This window comes from Myotis lucifugus, unplaced genomic scaffold, assembly GCF_000147115.1.
Source record: "Myotis lucifugus unplaced genomic scaffold, Myoluc2.0 scaffold_108, whole genome shotgun sequence".
Lineage (NCBI taxonomy): Eukaryota > Metazoa > Chordata > Mammalia > Chiroptera > Vespertilionidae > Myotis > Myotis lucifugus.
Genome location: NW_005871156.1, coordinates 28,527 through 40,325, shown reverse-complemented (window position 1 = coordinate 40,325; position 11,799 = coordinate 28,527). Strand labels below are relative to the sequence as shown.

Here is an 11,799-nt window from a genome sequence, read left to right as displayed (position 1 = left end):
AGCAGTCACTTATTTCTCAGGTAATGAAAACAGATGGAATGAAAGATATTAGGTGTAGGACCTGAGAGGATGAGGACAGAGACCACTGGATGGGTTGAAGAATAAGAATGCAGGCTGAAAGCCCTGAAGCCTATTTCTTCAAAGCATGAAATTAAGGAGAAAGTACAGTTGAGTAGATTTGTAACAAGCAAGGCCATTTAAAGGGTAATGGTAAACTTTGAATTATCACGCACAGAAAAAAATCATTAAAGACTCCAAAACTGCATTTATTTGTCTGCAGAATATAGACCTGCACCAGTTTTTTCACTTTTCATATTTGGAACCTGAAACACAGAAGAGAGTTTATTGTAAATGCTAAAGATAAGAACAGACAGGTCACAAAAGAAATATCTAAAAACTTGTTCATTTCATTAATAATCAAAGATGTTTGCATTTAAAGACATCATTTTTACCCAGTAAAAATCTATCATTTTAATAGATCCTACTGTTGGCAAGGATATGATGAATTCAGCACTCTTACACAGATGATAGTATTATAAATTAGCACCATGCACCAAGTCATAGATTGTACCTACCATGGCTCAGGAGTTCTACTTCTGGGAATCTATCCTTTAAAAAAATACAGAAAGAGTGAAACACATTTGGTTATTTGCCATGTTTATGAGAACAAAAACCTGAAAACAAATATCTGTCTATTAGAAAACTGTCCAATTTAATGAGCCATTAAAACTTGTAATAAAGACCATATATTAACCTCTAAGCATGCCAATAAGGCCTGTTGGCCTCATCTAAGTCAATGCATTACAGGACCAAGAAGAGTGTGGTCTGAGGAACAGAAACCCAGCTTGCTGCCCAACTGCTTTAATAAGGCAGGTGCACTCCTGTTGTTGGGCGTGTTGCTGGATAATTTGACATATTATCCAATGTACTTTTCCCTCCATCTAGACCTTGATCTTAGATTTCTCTCATCCACTCAGTCAAGGCTTGGGGTTGGGATGGGTGGCAGCAATAGAGGAGAATGGCAAGAATTGGATGGAAGTTTCCCTCAAAGGTAGAGGCTGGCCTTCCTTGGACAGACAGCGCTTTGGGTTAGCAGAAAACCAAATGCTAAGACCACCTAAGCTAGTACTTGAGGGAGGTCAATGTGTCCTTCCACCTTTCCCCCTTATTCTAATCCTGGGTTATCCAGAATAGGTCAAGGGCCATTACACGTCAGAGAAATAAAAAGAAAGCATTGGACTTCTCAAATTATGCTGACAGGGTTAGGAGCACAAGCCAGGTAGAGTTCTTACCAAACACACTTCACACACATACACATGCATGCACACACAACATACCAAAACCCACTTCCATGATTGATTCGACCTTTTGTCCTCATAGAAAAATTAGAGTTCCAACAAACTCCCTCTCTTATTTTTGCAAAGAAATAGAAATTTGTCTATCCTCTAACTTTTTAAAAATCTTCATCAGATTTGGCTTTAAGAGTCTTCCTTAGGTGCTAGTTGGATCTCTTCCCAAGTAGCTGCGGCCTCAGGAATCCTCCACCTGAATCACTCCAGAGTCAGATGGATCCCATCCTGCATGTCCCAGATCTCACCCTTCCAATGTTCCAGAGAGGACGACCAGCATCCGTATCATCACAGCCCCAAACCCTCAGGGCCCAAAGTTCAGAAGACACAATAACACCCTAGAGCCAAATGCAATCACTGGCACAGCCTTCCCTCTGAACCTCAGCGCCCTTGGTCCGGGGCTGCAAAGTTAAATGCCTAAACTGGTGAATAGGGGGTGGTGGAGACCAACAAACCAGAGAACACCCACCCCATCAAAAAGGAAGTTCAGTTTTTTTAAATACTTTGTTGGCTAAACTTATCAGAATATGGCCCCTCGGCTATCAGTGAACACTGGGGCAGACAAAAGTGCTTTCTAAGGAAAAGCCTAGGCCAGTGATGGTGAACCTATGACACGCGTGTCAGAGGTGACACGCGAACTCATTTTTTTGGTTGATTTTTCTGTTAAGTGGCATTTAAATACATAAAATAAATATCAAAAATATAAATCTTTGTTTTACTATGGTTGCAAATATCAAAAAATTTCTATATGTGACACGGCACCAGAGTTAAGTTAGGGTTTTTCAAAATGCTGACACGCCGAGCTCAAAAGGTTCGCCATCACTGGCCTAGGCCCACCCCACTGCATGGTTAGGGTTTTTGCTAAAACACACAGCCACTCCCTGGGGGAAATGTGAGAGGGAAGACAGAAGGATAGATGCTTCCGGGCCTTCCCTGGGTGATGATAAATTAATCCCAACTCATTCCAGAGCTTAAAATGCCATTAGAAGAAATGTCTGCAGTGATTGCTTTCACACGGAGATTACCACAACCTACAGAGGAAGTAGTAGAAATCTACCACCCACACAGCTTTCCTTCTCTGAGAAAGGCTTTCCCAGGACTGCTGCCCGGAGAGGCCACGATTTAGAAGTGTGTGGTGGGGACACCTCCGGGCCTCATAATAGACACCATGTTTATCCATCTCTCTCTTTCCAGAGCTCCTCTGACCCAGCACAATTGGCACCTCACCCCAACACTGAAGGTGGCCTTTGTACAGGGACACAACCTCCACAGGATCACAGGCCACTCTGAACAAAATTCAGAGTCTTGCGTGATGTAAAATGCCCACATCATAGCCACGCATGACAATAGAAGGAGTAAACAATGGTGGTTTATTCAACATCTATCCCCAAACAGCAAGATCTTACACCTGCAAGTCCAATTCTAAATGAGCCTCGTCCGGACCTTGACATTAATCCCTATCCCCAACCCGGCCAGATTCTGTGGCATCACCTGGCCCACAGCCCTCTCCATCCACACACATACTTGCTGATTCAGTCCCCCAAGTGAACCTACCCTCGCCTGAGAAATTAATCTCCATTCAGCAGATCTTATGTACTTCGTTTGGAATTTTGCCTCTCAGGAATGTTGCTGATCTTGCATAGCCTGTTCAGACACATCCCCAAATCCCAAAATATGACCATCTCTGCCAGCATCCGGAGTCCACTCCTCAAATCCTCTCCAAGGGCAAGAAGGGCTAAGTGGGACATCAGGTTGGCAACTTACTTGTAAATGGGTCAGGAGAAACATTCTTTGTACTGTGCTTGCAAGTTTTCTATAAGTGGATTATTGTTTCATTTTAAAAATGATTTGAACATCAAAGTATAAGAAACCCTTGACAAAACTGATGAAATCCTAGAACACTTCTGCAAAAAATGACTCTCTATATTCAGGCCTTAGAGAGCACACAGAAGTTATAGGCATATATTAAAAATCTAAAATTTATGAATTCTTTATTTTAAGAACGAGAGGCCCAATACATGAAATTTGTGGGGGTGGGAGGGTCCCTCAGCCCAGCCCGTACCCTCTCACAATCCGGGACCCCTCGTTCCTAATTGCCTGCCACTCTTCAGCGCCTGCCATGGAGGCGGGAGAGGCTCCCACCACTGCTCCCCAGCCGTGAGCCTGGCTTCTGGCTGAGCAGTGGTCCAGCTGTGGGAGCACGCTGACTACCAGGGAGCAGCTCCTGCATTGAGCATCTGCCCCCTGGTGGTCAGTGCACGTCATAGTGAGCAGTTATTCTGGTTGTTCCACCTTAACAGTCACTGGCCTTTAATTATATAGACTAGAGGCCCAGTGCACGAAATTCATGCACTCGGTAGGGGGCGGGGGAAGGGTCTCTCAGCCCAGCCTGTGCCCTCTTGCAGTCCAGAAGCCCTTGGGGGTGGGGGAGTGCTCAGCCAGCAGTTGGACATCCTTAGTGCTGCCGTGGAGGCCATGAGCTCAGCTTCTGGCTGAGTGGCACTCCCCTTGTGAGAGTGTACTGACCACCAGGGGACAGCTCCTGGACTGAGCATCTGCCCCCTGGTGGTCAGCGTGCATCATAGGGAGCGGTTGAGTGGCCTTAGCATATCATTAGCATATTATGCTTTAATTGGTTGAATGGATGATCAGATGACTGGACACTTAGCATATTAGGCTTTTATTATATAGGATTAGCACATTCTTCCAATTAAACTTGGTCAGCTAAAAGACTAAAAATGAAGTGTTTTGTTCCCTTTGTAAAAGAAATTTTCAATCAGAACTTTTGTTTCCTACTAGAAAAAGTTAATCCCTACTTTAAATCAATTTACTAGAAATGGCCTATCTCCAGGATCACTTATCCTTGGAAGACACGGGTCTCCTATACGTCCTTGCTGCTGGTGTCACCAGCATAGGCTTGCTCTGCTATGAGGCCCAACAGGACTGGCAGAAACGGAACAGCCGGTTAGCTCACCATGAGAATGGCATGGTGATGCCCACCTGAGAAGCATCAGTGGGGATTAAATGCAAGTAAGATTCTAGCCTTACTACTCTAGTACATATTAAAACTTACATTTGTGGAAGCATTACTGTTATTAACTTAGATAGCCAGGCTCAAGTTTCAGTTCAGGTCAGATCTACATTCTTTTCTTTCATTCTCAGTCATTTGCTGTCAGCTCATGTAGTAGCAACAGGAATTCTGTCTCCTAAGGGTTGATTGGCAAGGGAAGGTTTATATCTCAAATGGCCCAGAATTTGAAAATCTAGACGAAGCATGTGCACAAATGGAGTACTTAGAAAAGAGTAATCAAATCAGAAATGGTAACCAAAGCCAGCCAGTCAGCAGGAAGCCTGTAAGACCTCAAACCTGAGTGGAGCATTGGTGAGAGGCACGTGAGAAAACCCTGATCACTTGCTACAAACACAGCTAAAGTGTCTGTGGCTCATTATTGACTGCTCACCAATCAATGCTGATTGCTCACCAATCAATGTGATTGCTCATGGTGCATCAAGCAGACTTAATAATGTATGTGCAATTGAACATTGACATGCCAGGTACTGTGCTAGACACTTCACTGACATGATGCCCTTTGAACCTCACAGTTATCTTACATACAGGGTAGGTACAATTATCCTTCCCATTCTACAGGTGAGCAAACTGAGGACTGAGGAGATTCAGATTCAGTAGCTCACCCAAGGTCACACAGCTAGGAAGTGGTAGAACCAGGGTTTCAACCTCAGCATTCTATCTCTAAAACCTGCACTCAACTGCTATTCGAAATGGCCTCCCATCACCAACCACCACTTGTGACTCCACAGCCCCTTTTTCCCTTATATCAGACTAAGCAACTTGCTTGGTACAGTACATTTAGTTCTAGATCCCCACAAGACTTTCATATTTCAATAGCAATCGTATCGTCGGATGGAGTAAGGGGTCTCATTTGTGTAACACTGAAACACAGCAAGGACCAAATGTCTACTTTCTAGACTTGGAGAAGCAGGCTGCTATTTCGAGTGGCTTCTTAGCTGGGCAGAGTAATAAGAGCTGTTACAATAAACTCCTTGTTATTACTTAGAAAATGCTGCCTTATAACAAGGCCAATTTTTTTAAGTGTATGCGTGTGCACACGAGTGTGTGTGTGTGTGCATGCTTGTATATGCTATGACCATGCAGCTTTATGTATAGCGATCTAGTACTTATTTCTTTTTCTAGAGTCCTCAGAGTCCAGAAAACCTTTTGATATATTAATGAGGGTCATAAATAAGTTTAGGTCTATGATAAGTGGTTCTGGAGGAGTTGGCTTCCCCTTGGGCTGCTTACTGGTTCATTTGGGGACATAATAACAGATCTTCCAAATTAGCCAACTCCATCTCGCAACCTAAGTGCTTTCACAAAATGATCTTGTTTCAATAATGGTTCATCATAAAAAATACCACACACCTCAAGGGAAGCATTTTGAATTTTTTTTAATCTATATTGCAATTTAAGAAGAAAGACTTTACCATACTCCTGGTAGGGGAGTAACTCCAGTTGTAGACATCACGCTCTGGCGACAAGTGCATGCTGGTTCACCACTGCCACCATCTGCCCAGGGCCCTTCCTCCTCATTCTTCAAGCCCACATCACATTGAGTGCTGTTCCTCAATTGCTCTTTAGCCGTGGATATACGTGGTTCGGAAGTACTGTTGATATAGTTCTGATGATCTGGGTTTTCTTTCTAGAAATCATATTTAGTTGTCAAACGCTATGACAGTCAGACTTTGAAGATTTAAATCAATATATTTCAAAATTGTAATGGATAACATTTCATTTAAGTTATAAGGGCAATTCTTAAGTTATGGAGAGAAAAATCATTGCTCAATGGACTGTATTTTGTTCTTCTATAACCTTAAAATGTTGTGTAATGGGCCACTGCATTTAAAATATTATAGCAACATGGGACAGATCCTGTACTTTAATGAAAACAGCATAAAACTAAGCGCTTCTGTTACACAATAAACATACAAAAAAAACTAAGGCAGCCACTTGTATATCTGCAAACTATGGCCATGCTAAACCCAACTATCCAATTTGGCCAGTAGGACAATCCATTCCTGTAGAATGTGTCCTTCCGGTCATCACCTAAGAAGGACTAGTATACAAGAAAAATAAAACACCCCAAAAAGTACAATTATGCACCTGGCTATTTCTGCCCTAAGTTTATAGAATGATTGTTTCTCTTCTGGTATCTGTCCTTCTCTTCTGTCCCTAAACATGGACCCACTGCTACTTGGAAAAGACCTTTACTGGCTCTAACAGCTTTTCTTCTCCCTTTGGTTTTTAACCTTTCCTTCCAGTCTCAGACTTCCAGGCTGAATGGACTTGAAGTTTGCCACTTCCCTCTGCTTAGACTCCAGATTTTTAGCAATAACACACCCGCAACCCCCTACCAGCTGGCTTCCAGCCATTCCTATTCCACATCTCAAATGCTGGGCCTGGTTGCCTTTCCTGAGCTCTCTGTGCTCCTCCCACTACTTCCCACCCCCAGATTTTCAAGATTCCCCTATCCCTGACTTTAGGACCCATCTTGCTTCTCTACTACCTTCCTACCACCTTCTCTCTGATGGCTCCTCCTTCCTCCTGTCAATAATGTCACTTAGGCCTTTCCTCTCTTCATAGTTTACCTCCTCTGATGACGAATCCATTCTCTGGCTTTCAAGGTTTGCCTCTCCATGGAATGAGCCCATAAAACCAACCCCCTGTCTTCCACTGCCTAATGGACACTTCTGAGCCATGCATTCTGAGAACAGTGGTGACGTTATGGTGCTTCGCAGATTGCAAAGAAGGTTCATTTGATTGCTGTCAGCAGACTATTGCTGGGCTCTCCAGCAGGGTTGTCCTTTCGGGAGGACCTTTCCCAAGGGCGATCCCTTTGGGATAGAAATGCCTCTTCCTTTCTGGGTCCTGTCTAATGTTTTTCTTGCTGAAGAGAAGCCACCACCACAGTGTGGGTTTATGGGAGCCCTCTCTCATGACCCAGCTGTCAAGGTTCTATGAAAGATTCAGCATTTAGGAGCTCAGGGCCCGGGGCCGTGACAGAAGGTATAGAGATGGTCAGGAACTTGGCTCCAAATCTTACACAGACTTACACTCAGGCCCTGCTCCTGACATTTCTTAACCACGTGGCCTTTCACTGTATGTTGTGTTCTTCCTCTATAAAATGAGGACCATAAATAACCCAGAGGGTTGTTATAAACTAACTGGAATGTATACATAAATTGCCTGGCACATACAAGGGCTCAATAAATGATAGATCTCATTGCTCTAACTTCCTAAACCTTTACCTCGGAGTCTTTGGCTCTTCCCAAAACATCACCGAGGACTCGTATGTATTCAGTTGCACCTTTAAGAATATCAACTTTGCTAGGCTTCCTGCTTTGAGGAAGAAATGGCACCAATGCCTTCAGTTTGGAAAAACCACGGTTGAGATTTTTTATCTGGAAAACAAAAAGGCACAGTGAGAACAGAGAAGCTAATTCGTACAGACATCCCCCCAAACCACAGAAGGGGGCTCTGAAGGCTCCCTTCCACAGCTCTCTTGTCTGGGTGGGGCATCTAAGCAGGCACATACCACAGAGTCACCACTTCACCGACAATAGTCCCTGGCGAGGAAGGGGAGGGGGAGTGACAAACTCAGCACTATGGTGGACAGGCTAGAAGGAGTGTCTATGTTCACTTGATCCCTTTCTGTTCCTCTGAGAACACAACCACTGCACTGTGACGCAGAGGCAGTAGGGGCAGTGGCTAAAAGCTCTGAGTCCACACACTGGGTTTAAAGCCCAGCTCTACCATTTAGCTTTACAAGAGTATTAGGATACGTCACATCACCAACACTTGGTTTGCTTATCTGCAAAATGAAAAATACCTACCTTGTACTATTTTTTGTTATAACTCTTCAACTTCTTGCCTAGCTGAGTTGATGATTAGAGTAAGAGTCCAGAGAGTCTGCATGTTGGTGAGACTCAAAAGGTAGAATGAGATGCCTTTTTTTTTTTTTTCAAATCTCCAGGGTCTAATTCCTCAGCTCCAAAGCCCCAAAGTGTGACAATATCCCCCTAGGGGACACAGGTCTTGAAAGACCTGGCTCCTACTCTACCATAAAGCCAATGTACTCACATAGCAAGCCTCTCCACCCCACATCAAAGTGGACTAAGGACAGAGTCAGCCCATTCACCACAGAATAAAATAACCAGGAAACATGAAATATTGAACTTGAATAATCAAAGGACTATAAATTATAACAGAAAAGGTGCCGTTTTTCATGTTCCACGCTGGTAAGATTTTTGTTTTGGTTTGTTCATCATACCCAGTATTGAGGATGGAAAAGGGAATGATCCTATATCTTGTAAAAGGGAATAAAAGTTGGTAACTCCTCTAGAAAACAATTGGAAAACTTGCATCAAAAGTTGAGACTGTATGTATCCCAGTAATTCCACATCTAGCATTTTATTCTAAAGTAATGAGCAGACATGGACAGAGATTTATGTACCATAATAAGTTGCAAAGAGCACACATGTCCCACAATAGGAGACTGGGTAAGTTCATTTCTAGGTCAGTCTATGCCATTAAAAGTTGCTCTTTGTCGGCCTGCAGACTGAAAGGTCCCAGGTTCGATTCCGGTCAAGGGCATGTACCTTGGTTGTGGCACATCCCCAGTAGGGGGTGTGCAGGAGGCAGCTGATCGATGTTTCTCTCTCATCGATGTTTCCAACTCTCTCTATCCCTTCTTCTCTGTAAAAAATCAATAAAATATATATATTTTTAAAAAGTTGCTCTTTGAAAGCATGCTTAGGGATATGAGGAAATGCTTTTGATAATGTTAAGTGAAAAAGATACAAATATATCTTCAATATGTGTACTAGATGGTTACAACTTTGAGAAAATTATATCTAGGGTGTCCCCCAAAAATGTATACATACACTTTGAATAAGTTCAAAGGCAGGGTTTATTAAAATGCATTTCATTTTCAAAATTGAGCTATCAATTAAAGTGTGTATACATTTTTGGACACTGTATATATACACATAACTAGAAAAAAGACTGGGAGCATGTACCCAAAGAATGATAGCTCATTGTCATCATGTTTGTGTCATGGGTGTTTCTGTTCCCTATATAGTCATCTGTATATTTTCCACATATTCATTGCATCATTATAAAGAATAAAGGGGATTAGTTTTAAAATAGTGGATAACACCAGGACAAATTCTCCACAGAAAGCGATTCCTTCCTGGTGGGAAGGCCCACACAAAATGCAAAATATTGGATCCGAATCTTGTTTGAGGGCCACATCATCACAGCAGATCACAGGGTTATTTTCATGAAGAGTCTAGTCTAGTGTCTGGTAAAATCATGCTTCTCCACTCTTGCAAGTTTCCCAATTTTCCCTTAAGTCTTTTACTCTTCCTTGGTCCTTTCTCTGCACACTCTTTCCCAGACAAAGCTCCTAGCTGATTCACGGGGCTACATTTCCAAGGGGCCGATGGCAGCCAGTTGGGGCAGTGGCCCCAACTGCTCCCACAGCAGGTCCTCCAGCACCTCGGCTGGCGGGGGTGCCCAGGAACAGGCCCCAGCAGAACTTCTTCCTCAAGTCCCAGGTTAAATGTGCGCCCCTGCCTCTTCCACCATTCACCCTTCCCTCTCCAGGATCCTCTTCTGCTGCAACCCAACCTACAGATTGCAACTGAACCAAAGGAGAGGGATCTGACAAGTTTGGAGGCCGAGTTCCATTACAAATACCAAAAGCTACCAGTAGATGCCGCTCCTACTCCGGCCCACGGGACCATTCGGGTTGGTGATTCAGCGCGAACCCAGCCTGACTGAGAAATGGGCACTTTATTTTGTCAGGAGATTAACTGGGAGTCTGGTGCACACTGGGACATTGGGGAAGGGGAGGTGGGGTTGTTTGTTTTTATTTGTTTGTTTAAAGAGTAACTTCCTTTAGGCCCCACTCACCCCATTTGTGCTTGGAGAGAGACGCAGAGCACAGGGACAAGGGATGGCGAGAGGCCTGCGCGCCCCAAGCGCCCACCAGCGCACTCCGTTGTGAGATTTAAGCGCAACTTGGGTGCTCTAAACTTTTAAAAGCATCTGCCAAGGGGAGACATTTCTGAAGTTGTCACGGGCCTCCTCAGCTCCGCAAGCGTGTTAGCACAAGTTCAGGTGGGTAGGCATGTGAGGTGCCCATCCCAGTGGCGGCGAGTGAGCAGCTGGACCAGGGTGGCGGGTAACCAGGCCACTGTCATGCACCCTGGCTAGGACACAGCCGGCCCTCAGGAGGCCGACGCTCCTCGGGGGAGCCCCACGGTTGGCCAGCGAGTGGTTGCACTGGGGCCTGACCAGGTGTTGGGAGCTGGTAGCGGGGATGGGGGCGGGGAGAGGGGAGAGGGGAGAAAGTCATTCCTGTCCTGGTGCGGGTCGTGGGGCGGCCGAGCCCGGGTGGCCTCGGGGACCCGCGCGGGGCAGGGCGCTCACCCTTTCGCGCTCCTTGGCGTTGGCCACGCGCCGTCGCTCCAGCACCAACTGCAGGTCCTCGGTGGACGAGTAGCCGCCCGAGGGCAGCCGCTTGAGCCGGCAGATGGCGGCCAGCTGGGGCAGTGGCCCGAACTGCTCCCGCAGCAGGTCCTCCAGCACCTCGGCCTTCGGGGTGACGAGCAAGCCGGGCACCATGTCCATGGCTGCGCACTGGGCCGGAGCCGCCCGGGCCTCGGGCCTCTTATCTCTTATCCCGGGCACCTGGGGCCGCGCGAGGCCCGCGGGCCGCGGGGGCGGGGCCTGGACCACCTGCGCCCGTAACCCTGCCCGCCGCGGGCACACCGGGTCCCACTCTCTGGAAGCTGTATCTCTCTCTGTGTACAGTGGGGCCTTGACTTACGAGTGTCCCGACTAACGAGTTTTTTGAGATACCAGCTGTCTCTCGCTGATTTTTTGCTTTGAGTTGACAGAGTAATTTGAGTTAAGAAGCTCCTTAACAAGCTCAGTCTGGGAACGAATTAAACTCGTAAGTCAAGGCCCCACTGTATACAGTTAGATAGGTATGTTTTACAAAGCATCTCATACTGTTATTTCCAATTCCAATCCAACACCTCAGGTTTCTCCCGAGTGTCCCCCTTTTCTTATTTGTAACTTTCCTCTTTCTTTAAGAATATATATTTTAATACATATTTATATTTTCTAAAATATATTTTTGTTTGCTCTAAGTTCATTTTGAGGCAGATAGAAGGCAACAGGAGCCAAAGGTGTGGGAATGAGGCCGAAAATGGAGATAGTTTACCCATTTTCTCAACTTTCCTTGAGGATCAAAGAGGACATGATTGATATTGTTCTATTTTTATCGCCAAGCCCTTGAGTGGACCAGCTGGTGTGTATCAGGAACCCAGTGTAAGAACCGTATTCTTTCACTAGAGGCCCAGT

The 11,799-nt window shown here is 45.1% G+C and overlaps 1 protein-coding gene across 1 annotated transcript; it reads right to left on the bottom strand.

The window, feature by feature from the left end:
- Positions 1–303: 303 nt before the first annotated feature.
- FIGLA (folliculogenesis specific bHLH transcription factor) lies at positions 304–11,061 on the bottom strand. Its single transcript, XM_006109951.1, is given in 6 exon segments — positions 304–323; positions 576–609; positions 5,853–5,872; positions 5,875–6,067; positions 7,674–7,826; positions 10,861–11,061. Coding segments are annotated over 6 exon segments (621 nt in total).
- Between the last annotated feature and the right edge of the window lie 738 nt (positions 11,062–11,799).